General features: G+C 40.8%; 2 protein-coding genes across 3 annotated transcripts; both read right to left on the bottom strand.

Moving 5' to 3' along the window:
- Window positions 1-168: 168 nt before the first annotated feature.
- On the bottom strand, window positions 169-5710 carry tra2b (transformer 2 beta homolog). Its single transcript, XM_086094736.1, has 8 exons — window positions 5476-5710; window positions 3359-3498; window positions 2221-2368; window positions 1915-2103; window positions 1713-1828; window positions 1422-1619; window positions 1280-1350; window positions 169-826 (listed from the first exon to the last, which is right to left on the bottom strand). Exons 1-8 carry the CDS (start codon window positions 5503-5505, stop codon window positions 816-818), a joined length of 903 nt encoding a protein of 300 aa, XP_085950862.1. The 5' UTR covers window positions 5506-5710; the 3' UTR covers window positions 169-815.
- Window positions 5711-6056: 346 nt separating this feature from the next.
- On the bottom strand, window positions 6057-12032 carry senp2 (SUMO specific peptidase 2). 2 transcript variants are annotated; one of them, XM_086094734.1, is made up of 17 exons: window positions 11620-12032; window positions 11172-11233; window positions 10976-11091; window positions 10515-10578; window positions 10358-10439; window positions 10123-10273; window positions 9786-9889; window positions 9373-9449; window positions 9235-9283; window positions 8990-9062; window positions 8681-8830; window positions 8466-8597; window positions 7674-7898; window positions 7503-7582; window positions 7126-7210; window positions 6813-6908; window positions 6057-6709 (listed from the first exon to the last, which is right to left on the bottom strand). In XM_086094734.1, exons 1-17 carry the CDS (start codon window positions 11763-11765, stop codon window positions 6647-6649), a joined length of 1755 nt encoding a protein of 584 aa, XP_085950860.1. In that variant the 5' UTR covers window positions 11766-12032; the 3' UTR covers window positions 6057-6646. The 2 variants fall into 2 exon arrangements, with proteins under 2 accessions (XP_085950860.1, XP_085950861.1); XM_086094735.1 differs by having other exon boundaries at window positions 10979-11091; window positions 11620-12030.
- Between the last annotated feature and the right edge of the window lie 259 nt (window positions 12033-12291).

Here is a 12291-nt window from a genome sequence, read left to right as displayed (position 1 = left end):
TGACTGGAAAAACGTGGTTTGGTTTCATCAAAGTAGCAAAAACAACAGTTATGTAATAATTATTTTTGTAAAATTCAATTTCCACAAATCCAATCAGTGATTCAAAACATCTTAATTTTTTAGACTTAAATTTTAGAGAAACGTGCAAATGAAAAACATACTCGAGACTGATGGCAATGCTTTCAACTTTTATTTGAAAATCCATGACCAATTATGACGCATACAAATCAGACCTCCAAAATACTGTATATGAACAACTGCAGAAGGGACGCAAGCCACGATGCACATTTTAGTGTGGCCGGAACTTCTATTCCACAACATTGAGAAAATCTAATGGAAGCTCACCATGTTCAACATCGTCAGAACTTGCTCTATGAATTGTGTTCTTACTATGAATGGAGATTACCATAGCTGTATTACTAAGAGTAATGTGGACAGACATTATGGCAGGGAAGATGAATTGAACAAAAGTAAAGCAACTACATTCAAACCTACCACACGTGAAGTGGACACAACTTTTATTTATAAAAACAAAACAAAAAACACACCCAGACACCAAAGCCACTTTAACACTACAAAAAAAAAAAATCCATTCTTTTAAATGTCATCTTTTTTTTGGTTCCGTCTCCAAAGAACAAGTGTCCAGATTTCAGCAACAAAACTTTCAAAATCAAGAACGTTGTGTATGATTTCCTCGGAATTTCTGAGGTTGATTCCCCCCCCACATGCATTTCAGTGTGTGTATGTCTTTGTATGCTGTGTTCTGGTCAAAACATCTAAAAAAAAATTATTAAAAAACATGGACGACTCACTGCTCAGTAGTGACCTATGGGAAAGAAAGGGGAGAATTAAAAATGGTGATTCAGTCAATCCATTACACCGCTTTTCCTCAAATATTGGCCTCAGATGTGACATTTACTTTCTAACATTTGTGCAGTTACCCCCCAAAAAAGTTATCTTCCAGTAAAGTACTACATTTGCCTATTTTCGTTAAATTGTATTCATCGTGAATATTTATATTCATAATACTTTTGATATTGAATTTTTGTTTTATCAATATCCATTTCTATGTAGTACATTTTGGCATCTGTCAAAATTGTATGAATTTGGAGATGCCACTGTGCAATATAAGACATATTTACAAATATAATTAATGCTTTCCTTATACTTGAGTTTTGGTGCTCTTTGCAGCCGCATAGACAAAACACAAGCTGCCACCTACTATTTGAGGAAATACAGTAATCATGTGCGCTAATTAACAATTATCAGTCAAACATACGTGGGGAGTAGGATCGTGATCTGGATCGAGAGCGGTAGCCTCTGCTGTAGTACGGCGATGGAGATCTTCGTCTGATGGACGAATCAAAGCAATTTAATATCAACCGTCAATTGCATGAGATGACTGGATGCAAATCATCTACCTGTATGATCGGTACTCCCGGTCTTCATAGCGATAGTAGTCTCGGTCGTAACCGCGATCGTAACCTCTGTCGTAGCCTCGGTCGTAGTCCCTTGACATGCGCCTTGATGAACCGCCTCCACCACCTCCGCTGCTGCCGCCGCCGCCGCCGCCACCACCGCCACCACTACTACTACTACCACCACCACCACCACCACCACTGAAAACGGAATAAAGAATCTCAGTGACATCATAGGGAAAAAAAAAACTAAAAAGATTTTCCAACCAACAGTGTGGTCATGTTGACACTCACTATGTGGGTCGTCCCATGTAGATGCCAGGAGTGGGGGTGTGCGCTCGTTTGGTAATGGAGAAATCCACGCGGATTCGCCGGCCGTCCAGCTCCATTCCGTTAGCGTGCTCCTTGGCCTAAACACACGCGCTGGCGTTAACAAGTCACCCTCATCGACAGCAGACACTGCAAAGTCAAAAATATCCAAATGGCCAATACTCACCTCCTTGGAGTCCTCGTAGTTCTCAAAGTAGACAAAGGCGAAGCCCCTGGAGCGTCGGGACTGTTGGTCGTACACTATGTTGACGTCCACCAGGGGGCCATACTTGGAGAACACTTCCCGCAGGTCCCGCTCGGTGGTATACAGGCTCAGGCCAAACACGCCCAGGCAGATGTTTGGGTCAGGGTTGGCCTGTTGGCGGCAGGAAGCAAGTTCAGCGATTAGCAGTTTTTACCGTTTAAAAAATGTATTTATTAATCCATTATTTTAGCCATTTACTAAACTCAACAAGAAACGACGTGTAGTCACCCTGTTGCCAATGTGCCTGCGGCGGTTGGACATGGGCGAGCGGCTGTGGCTCCTCCGCCGGCTGCCCGAGCGGCTTCGGGAACGGCGACGGCGGGAGCGGGAGCGAGAACGGGAATAGTTCCTGCGCGAGCTCCGGTGGGAACGGGACCTAAGAAAAAGATGCCGTGCTCACGTCAAGAAGTCATTCCTGATTTTTACACAATCAGCACAACTCCTACATTGTTAGACATCGGACAGATTGATCGTATGAAAAGGGGATCATCGTAATTCGTAAAATGCAGAAATGCACCAAGATTGTAACTAGGGTTTTTCCTGTGTACAAAATTCAGAGGCGGCCACCTCCACCTTAATTGCTCACTACCTCCAGCCTGAGCCACTGATATCGCACAACACAGCACTCCAGCTGCGTTGATTGAGCTCGGCAGCAACGCATTTTAACTGCAGTTGCAGTGTTGCGCCATTATGGAGGCGCTATATCAACAGCAGTGCATCAGAAAGACCTGAAGCAACAACCGAAGAAGAAACAGCTTTCTTTGTTTTCTTTTTAAAAACTTTAATGTACCCAAGGAGAAACAGATCATGGAGCAACCGTTGCACACGCCAATTTCCTGGTTGTGAAACAGGTGGCGCGCTCCAGCCATCGCTGAAGTCATAAAAACTCAGTATATACACAATAAACATAATAGCGTTCTAAAAAATAATTTTTTTTAATATGTACTAGTGGATGAATTTTTAACGATTGTAGTTTTTTAAAAAAAAAGGCTAATTTGTATTCATATAGTTTCTCATTTCTAGTCCCTGATCGTAAAATAACTACAGGAGGGAGGCTGATAATGGTATCGGTCACCGCCGCGAGTACCGATACCTTAAAATAAGATTGGTATTGGCACCAATCATAGTCAGGATGATACCACCTTTGCCTCATTTTGAGCCAGGAAAAACCCTGTATGTAACCTAACAGATGACAAAAAAAAAAAAAAAAAGGCCCTGTAAAGCTGTAACTGATTGAGCGACACACCTCATGATCAAGAAGGTCACACTTAAAAATATCGATACTTAAAAGACATGGGTATCGCTTTCCATGACGATGTATCTGGTGGAAAATCTTGCGCTGCTGGCAACCCTTGCGGGGTCTTACCGAGATCTGGATTTGGATCTGGAGCGTGAGCGCGACCTGGACCTGGAATGCTGGGAACCCTCCTTGGAGCGTGCCGGCGAGCGGCTAGCAGATTTTGCCGACCGCTGTGGGGAGGAACTCCCCGAGCCAGACTGTGGCTCCTGCACAAACCGGACAGCAGAGTTAAAACAAAACAAGCCACAACGGTGTCAAGAAGAATGATACAAAAATATGTGACTTCACTCGCCCATAAAACCCTTCTAGAAGGACTTTTTTTTTTTAATTAGCATATTTTTGTGGATGAAATACATATCAAATACATTGACAATGTACTTATTTAGCTGAGAAGCAGATTGAGATAAAGAGTGTGTGGGGGCGCTAGCGAGTGAGTTACATAGGAGGAACATTTAACATGCATGATTTAGAGAAAGAAAAGAGAGTAGCAATATAATAGGCTGTTAAGAAATTACTCCTACCCGGCCAAACTTCTGATCATAACTTCATAACTTCTTTTACTTCATAACTTCAAAACAACCCGTCATTTCTTCTTTCTTCTCTTTGACATTACGACGTCTTTTTTGCTCCTCTTCCCCAATTTTACCATCTGCCATTACAACACTAGTCGAGGGATAGGATCTTGAGCACTTCTTTTTTCCTGCTCCCAATACATTAGCATGCATCAACGGCATTGGCTTCAAACATTAACAACTTCGCATCTGAAACGTCTTCCACCTTTTTTTCTTTCTTCCAACCTCAACCTTGACAAAGAACAAACAAGGGGGGTGATAAGGCAAGTTGGTTGGTTTGTTTGCATTTAAATACCAAGTGTCACAAAGAAAACAACAGCATTACCAGATAAGAGCAACAATGCACAAAGGAGTATATTAGAGGGCACACTGAAAGGAGCAAACACTACGGAAAATAAAGTGTGGCTATGTTCGGATTTTATTTATTTTTTATATAAGGTGGAAAGAGTTAGATTACTTCTATTGGAGACATTTTTGCACCACAGCTTATGAATCATGCTTTTCTCTACTGGTGCAATGCATCATAGGATACTCCTACTACTTTTCAAGATTGTGGGATATATTTGGCCACTGTAAAGGGAATGAGACTGAATTGTTTTAGAATTTCAGTTTTGGTTAATCATGTTACCGTTACCTGCTCGGTCTCCTGACCGTGGTCGGGGACCACAAGCAATTCTTAACCCCCGCAACAATCGAATGAAGACACTGATGTTCATGGATATGCAGGTATTATTTTGTCTTGTGACTTTGAGCATGTTAGGAATGAAAAGGATAGATTAGAATTAATGTTTACATAAATCTAGACGATGTGGCCATTGTTCAATTCGGAGGGGAGGGTGAAACAATACAGGGAGTCCAGTCTCTTCCCAATTAAAAAATAATAGAAAATGAATACAAAAATATCTAGAAATAATACAAAAAGAGTTATGATTTTATTATTTGTATTTAGAAGACACAAATGAGCCAACGTTTGAAATAAAATGTTATTTATAAAAGTACATAAATGTTGTAAACTACTTCTTCATTTGTTTTCGTAATATATGTTTTAATTGTGAGGGACAGTCCGGACTCTCTGTATTTCGTTTAACACGTAAGTCTAAAAATTCCCACACAAACCTGAACGCAACACTAAAACCGCCATTTTCTCGTAGTTATACTTCACTCTATTTTCTTTTCTTTTCAGTGTCGCTCCAATTACTCCTTTGTCACAAGAAGATCATTATATGACATAGAGCATTGCTGAAAAAAGAAAAACATTTACAGGCACACATTCTACAATTTTAACCATAGCTTTCCATGTAGGCTACGCTAATGTCGGTTGAATGAAAGCATGGATCAAGGCGTCGCGGCCTAGTCGTAGGACGACGGCTCGTTGAAGGCCGCATGCTTTGGTAAAAACAATACACGTTATACTTCAGGGGGGTAGGGGGGGAAACAATTACACCAAAACAAAAATATGCAAAAATAAGACATTCTTGTTCACAGCTCAGATGACGCGTTGCCATAACCACGACGGCTAAACAAAGCTAACACTGGAGCTAGCACGCTAACGTTAGCATATGCGTCTTTTTCCCCGCTCGGTAATTTCGTTAAGAGTCAAACGAAACTCACCTTCTTGAATTCTTTCTCGGTGTCGCTCATGTTCGCGTTACGAGTCGCTTTTTAAAAAGCGAGCAAAATGTGCTCTAACGACTGATTGTGTATTTCTTAAAAGCTCAAATGTTCTCAGCGCCACCGTCTACCAATACTGGTTTGATCTGAATTTGGTTGGTCGGTGAGAGGTGTGGACAAAAAAAAGACAAGAGGGTCTAGCTCTTTTCCGGTGTCAGTACGGATTTTTCTAAATAAAATATTGTACTTCCGCCTGAAGACTGCAAAAATAAAAGACATCGGAGACCAAAAAAAAAAAAGTATCACGGCATACCTGCCACTACTTGGCAAATCGATAAAAAAAAGAAGAAGAAAAGAAGTAGGTATGCAGATTGTGTACCGCTTTAGTCATATAGTGGAAGAACATTTGATTGTTCTGTCTGTTAATATATGTGGTTCACATACATATATGAACAATACCGATTATTTTTCAAATAGAAAATCAGTATGAAAGAATCCTGTACACGAGTGGCAAAAGTGATGTAAATGTTAAGATGGTCATTTACACGCACACACATACAATAATGACATGTATACATAGGTACATGCAATAAACAATACATATAAATTTTTATTTCAGGGGGGAAACTCAAAAATCACATTTTAAAGCATGAATTTAAACATGCAGTTGTCTACAGTAGTTTGCTATGCAGTAAATACTGTACACAGCTGTGCCTCACATCGCTTAGCAGTTTATTAATGGGGTAAACAAAAATATATACTCTTTCAGTCATGTCATAAATAAATAAAAAAATAGTTTCAACATGCATGCTTGTCAACTTCTTCGTAAATAAATGAATTGAATAAATTAAGTGTCCCGAATGAAAAGAAAAATGGAAGCGACCTGCACGTAATATTTGACTGACGCTGCTCGGTATATGAAGTCAGTCTCTTCAGTTTCAGTGTGAGGACATTGAAAGGCACTTATGGCAGTACTTCAAAACAAAAACTACAAAAGTCATCATTCAACAAAACAAAACAAAAAGGAACACCAACGCTTGTTGTTTGTGTCCAAATAATGTCTCCAAATACAACTCAGAGATTAAACAGGCAAATGTGTGCCTATAGATCGTGTGTGTGTGCTCACACTTGTAGTCCTTCACGGCTGTCTGATGTTGACACGCTGAGCTCGCTATAGCAGTTTCTGATGCATAATTTCCCAAACCATCAGCTTCCGGAAAAGAGGCATGTGCCACTGTAGAGAAAGGATATGTTGCTTTTAATGCAGCCTTCTTTCACAAATACACGCACTACCCACCCCCCTCCCCAACACACAGGTCCATGCTTGGCTAGCATACCTGTCGAAAGGTGAGGGGCCTTCCTTTCGCGATGTATTGGGCGTATTTACACGCAAACACGCCACAGTCGCTGCCATTCTTCTGCTGGGGAATTTCCTAGAAAGGAAAAAGGACAGCATGAACGTTACATGTTTCCTCATGATGTTTTTTTTATTCATTTATTTTTATTTTATTGATTGAAGTGGATGAAGCACCCCTTGAATTACGGTTTGAGGCCGTATGGTATTTGTTTTTTTTGCTATTTAAAAATGTTACAGCAATTAATTGGAGTAAAGTAGATTATTTGAGGAAATGGTATTATTGGGCTCCTTACAGTGCAGCGCATGCAGCTGATGGTCCACTTGGCGCTGTCCAGCTCTCTGCCTTTCTTTGTTCTGTGCTCCTCCTTCAGGTAGAGGCTGCATAAAAAACAGCATACATTAAGAACTAGAAAATACAATTTCTCTCCACGAATTGGGAATATGCTAAATATGCAAATGCTTGGAATATGGCAAAAGGTAGCCTGAATGAACTGAACCACCACCGCTGAGTCAAATTTGGAAATTTATTTTCACTGGAAATGTGGAATTGGGCGGGGGAAATAGTTTCTCTGATGTTCTGAACGAGCCAAATTATTGGACGACGGAGTGGGCTGAGAAATATGGATGTTCAGAAGGATAAGAGAATGGAAAGAAAGCGACAAGGACTTACAGCAGTAGACTGCAAATGGAATCATGTCTTTGTCCCATCGAGTCGTACAACTTCACTGTCTTTGCTTTCAAGTCAATCACCTGTGAGGCAAATCAAATCATGTAAAAAAAAAACCAAAAAAAACCATATATACATTATTAACGCAATTCCAGTGTGATGTTGTTGACTCACAGCTAAGGCCCAGTGGACGCCCAGGTGCAGCGGGACCAGCAACAGGTCGCATTGGAAGATGTCGACGGCTTTGGTCCAGCGCTTGACGGCGGCGTGCCCTCCGGCCTGCCCACCTGGGCTGCCACGGAGCTTGGGGAAGAAGAAGGTGCTGAACGAGTACACCCGCCTCCCCGACGCCGTGTCAGAGCACTGCTCCATGACCAAGGAAAGGTAGAAGTTGATCACCTGCACACGGGAATATTATTATGGTTAACGAATTTAAAATTGAAAAAACATTTAAAAATAAAAACGAGGGTATTTAAGAATATATAACTAAAACTAGATTTGATATTCTATATTTGTAGGGAAAATTACATTTGTTTTCATCAATTACTTCATCCACGAGCTATTTATTTATTTATCTTGATATTAGCGTATGAGCGTACGGAAGAAGGAACAGTTATTTCGGAATTATTTTAATTGATTACAAAATACTCAGTGACCTTTTGTTTTTTTTATCTTACACTGGACAAATACTCCGTATATAAAAACGGGCGGGTGGGGGCACTAAAACTAATAAAAAAACGAAATGAAAAGAATTCTAAAAAAATAAAAATAACCTGATTAAACACTAACATAAACAAACTGAAAAAAAACCCATTTGAATTTAAAAACTAAATTCAAATAAAGCATTTCCAAAAAGAAAAAAACTGCTGTAAACACTAATTAAAACAAACCTGATTTAAAATGTATTTATATTTTTATTTACAGGATCTTTGTGCGTCGTCCGCTCAACATACACACTCTAAATACCTCGTCGTTGAGCCAGCCACCTTCCTGAAGAGTGGCCAAGTCTTTCTGCGTGATGCGCAGCTTGAACGCGGCGCTCAAAACCAAGTTGGGGTCACTCTGCGCGAGAGCACTGCACACCTCAGATGCCATCTCCTGCACAAACGCGTCGATTACATGTTTTCAAGTTAGGATTGCAAGGTGCGCTGACACAATCGGTTGATGGGAGATATGCCGACCTTAGTGAGTCGGGGAATATCGTCGTCAGTGTGTCGCGCGTGCGCGGCGAGTGCGCGCGAGCCCGCCGGGCTGACGGTAGGCGTTACTCGGTCCACTAAATTGAGGCGAGTGGCAATTTGTGTGGAGAGGTCCGAATCAGCCACTGGGTTCTAAACAAGGGAGAATAGCAAATATTTACAAGCAATGATAATATGTGGACTACACTTAACAAAAACAGAGGTAGTCGTTGTATCCGGTTTGTGGCAAATCAAAAACTAGTGTCGCCAGCAAATATATTTTTGATATGTCCTAAAATAAGGCAAAATAACCTTTGCACATCTCGCATGCTGTCTGTCATCCGGTGCTACTGTGTAAGACTTGCTGAAAGGCAGGGCACCCCATCTGGTAGGAAAAATAAAATGCATTAATAGCCACAATTAGAACAGGAAGTCCCCCCCCCCCCCCAAAAAAAAAATCTATCTAATCTGAGTAAACAATCTAATGAGGCTCTTGAACACTAAAGTGTGCCCACCTTAACTATCCTCTTATATAAAAATAAATAAATGGCACCAACCTGCCCTTATTTACAGATGCAATTCTCCGAGTGAGCACGCTGGGACAAGCTGTTCAACACAAACGGCATTCATTGGCATAGTATATTGCTTTATATTCATATGAACAATTAGAATAATGAAAAATATATATATTTTACCGGCGTATGACATATTTTTGGAGGCAGACTCAAAGGGTTTCCTTGTCACTGTGTATTCACCGTGGGGGGGCAGCATACTGCAAAAACAACCAGCAGCTAATTAGAATCCTTTTTTTTATTTTTATTTTTTTTTATTATTTTTTTTTCTCTTTTTTCTTTTTTTCTTGCTAGAAAGAGCTAATTAGAATCCTGACCGACAAGCATATTAAAATAATATTCTCGTAGTTGTGTCTAATTTTGGGATGCCACCACACACACAAGATAAAAATAATTTAAAAAAAAAGCTCTGATAATGCAACACTGATATTTTACCAACCTGGCGTAATTTCCGGGCAGGTAAGAGTAAGAGCAATGGATGAAACGTGTCATGTTCAACAAAAGGTGAACAATATTTAACTCAATAAACTACTCACGCGTTTGGTTTGGTTTGATTGAAAGGTAGCGGTTGGCTTTGGCCGTATTCCTTTACCATCTCCAGCAGGCGTCGGTAGTGCTCTTTATCATTCTGCTTGATGGTCTACAAGGGAAAAAAAGGAAAGACATTTTAATTGTTCTCTACAATGTAATAATTATTAAACCCACCCCCCCAGCCCCCCTGCTTTATCACAATTTTTTTTGGGTGGAACACATGCTATATCGTGTAAATCTACAGTTGATATAGTCTTCTAAAACAACCAGAAGAGTCCAATTGCAATCAATTCAATGCTCCGAGAATGAAAACGGACTGGATGAATGAGAATATTCATTTACCTCTTCCACGGTGAGACTGGGCTTGTAGCAGCGATTGTGTCCAAAGCCGTTGCAAGCGGTCGGCTTGGCGTTGGGCGTTCCCACACTCACGGCGGGCCGCGAAGGCAGCAGTTGGAGGGAGCCTCTCCTCTTAGAAGAGCCTGTGGTTTCACTGTGCAGATTAGAAAAATAGGTTTAGGACAAATTATTTTTGCTCCTTTTGTCCACATCCACCTTGTCAAAATGAACTACTTGCCCAAATTTCCTCATTAAAGGAGGCAAGGAGCTCTGGAAAAGCTTAGGTGCAGCCCTATCGCTCATTCCAGTCCCTGGTGTATCTGCGGAGAATGAACCAAATTAAAGCAGATTATACAGAAAGCAATAAATAGCATTTGTGTTGATAATTTACACACCCATTCTCCAGTCAGAGCTCGTCAGCCACGGCGTGTGCAGCTCATCGATTCCCAGAGTGACAGACTGGATCAACACAGGAAATGATGTTATTGAAAGCTATTTATTTTTCAACAAAAAGGCCCATGTTATGCTAGTTTTACTCCAAAAGCTAAGATTGACAACTGGCTGGGTTCTCACCCTTTGCTTACAGAAAAAGTGCATGACAACGACATTATTCAAAACAAGCTGTCTGTCCTTCTTTTTTCATTTTCTTTCCATTTTGTACTTAAAAAAATATCACTGCACAACACCAAACAAAAACACTGAAATAATGAAGATAGTATTCAATCAATATTTTTCTGACAAATTAAGTGAAATCTGTGTTAGGTAAGAGACAACATATATCATGCACCCTACATACATACATACATACATAAATAAATAAATAAATAACCAACTCCAAAAACCCCTCCACCACCACCACCTGAGTGTCCTTAAATTGCTCGTGCTTGTTGGGGCTTGACAGCAATGGTTTGCGCAACCGGAGTAGACTTGCGACCCCGGCCACGGTCTTCTTGATAAAACTTATCACCACATCTGGTTAAAAAAAAATAGATTAAATTATCAATCACGTCATTTGCAGAGTGCAAGAAAAGAGCAACCTCCCCTACACAAACCTCGTCTTCGTCTTTTTGCCGCAACCTCCTCGCTCTGGCCAACACTGTCTGCAGCATCAACACTGGAAGGGACAGAAAAACAAAGTGACAAACATTTGTTTGCGTGTACTGTTCTAAATGATACAAATAGCATAATTAGGCTACACGTGACACCCACATGCTGATTCATGCTTAGTTAGATTAAAATTTAATTTAATCTCAGTAATTCTCATGTGCTGTATTTGCTTTTACTTTTTAGCTGTTTCTACATTACGAATACAAGTGAATATCTGTCAACGTCGCTTCTGATAAATCTTTTAACACCCAATTAGGAACTCATCATCATCAAGTTGCGCTAGCTTGCTAGGATAACGTAATGTAATTTACACTCCCAGCAGCAAAGTTAAGTTAGTCAGGGAAATATATCGATGACAGTCGAGTGTTTTCTGATGGGTTATTACTTACTAACCTCTGGTAGTTCCTCTTGACCGGTCTGCCGTGGCTCCCTCGCCACTGCGCTATCGTGCTGGTCAGCTCACCGTTATTAGCTTGGCGGGTTTGCCCCGTGGCTGGCTCAAACAACGACGAGATTCCGTCAAATATCCATTCATACATCACAGACAAATGTGAAAAAAGGGAAAGCGGGTCCTCTACACGGGCCAGGACGGTCTCTCTTCGTCTCAGGGTCCTCGGGGTTGTGTCCAAACGGGGGAAAGAGATGAACGACACAGTATCTGCACGTAAACTAGCTTAGCTTATAGCTCGGCGTGACGATGTGCGCCAGGCGTATCGTCTTTCGTTTCACCGAGTGGGCGGAGTTCACTGTTCCAACAGGAGAGACCACGTTGCGAACCCACCGGGGTCGTAATTGGTCTTAAAACGAGCGCATCTTAACACGTTGACAGCGGATGACGTTAGGAGAAGATGATTGGCTGAGGCTGAAATCTCGTGTCAAATTACGTAATTGACAACAATGACGAAACCATGTTTTTTGGGGAAACCCCTCGTAACACGAATACATTAAATTATAATTCAACACAATTTTTATTTTTGCTGATAAACTGTATAAACTGGTGTCTCCAAATACTGTCTACATTTCCTGGTCATTACTTTGACATTTTAGTGTATGATTGTCGAAACT

Source organism: Leptonotus elevatus, chromosome 14 (genome assembly GCF_054856555.1).
Source record: "Leptonotus elevatus isolate MCC_2025b chromosome 14, RoL_Lele_1.0, whole genome shotgun sequence".
Taxonomy (NCBI): domain Eukaryota; kingdom Metazoa; phylum Chordata; class Actinopteri; order Syngnathiformes; family Syngnathidae; genus Leptonotus; species Leptonotus elevatus.
This window is presented reverse-complemented; position numbering and strand designations above follow the sequence as displayed.

Bases quoted from the DNA above. Each gene is read 5' to 3' on its own strand.
- tra2b (XM_086094736.1), bottom strand. From the start codon at position 5,505: ATGAGCGACACCGAGAAAGAATTCAAGAAG. The intron at 1,620-1,712 runs GTGAGTGTCAAC...TTCCGTTTTCAG, and splicing joins TACATGGGACGACCCACATA to TGGTGGTGGTGGTGGTGGTG. The intron at 1,351-1,421 runs GTAGATGATTTG...TTCGTCCATCAG, and splicing joins CGGGAGTACCGATCATACAG to ACGAAGATCTCCATCGCCGT.
- senp2 (XM_086094734.1), bottom strand. From the start codon at position 11,765: ATGTATGAATGGATATTTGACGGAATCTCGTCGTTGTTTGAGCCAGCC. The intron at 10,274-10,357 runs GCAAGTAGTTCA...TAATCTGCACAG, and splicing joins CCTTTAATGAGGAAATTTGG to TGAAACCACAGGCTCTTCTA. The intron at 9,063-9,234 runs GTTGGTGCCATT...TTTTCCTACCAG, and splicing joins GCATCTGTAAATAAGGGCAG to ATGGGGTGCCCTGCCTTTCA.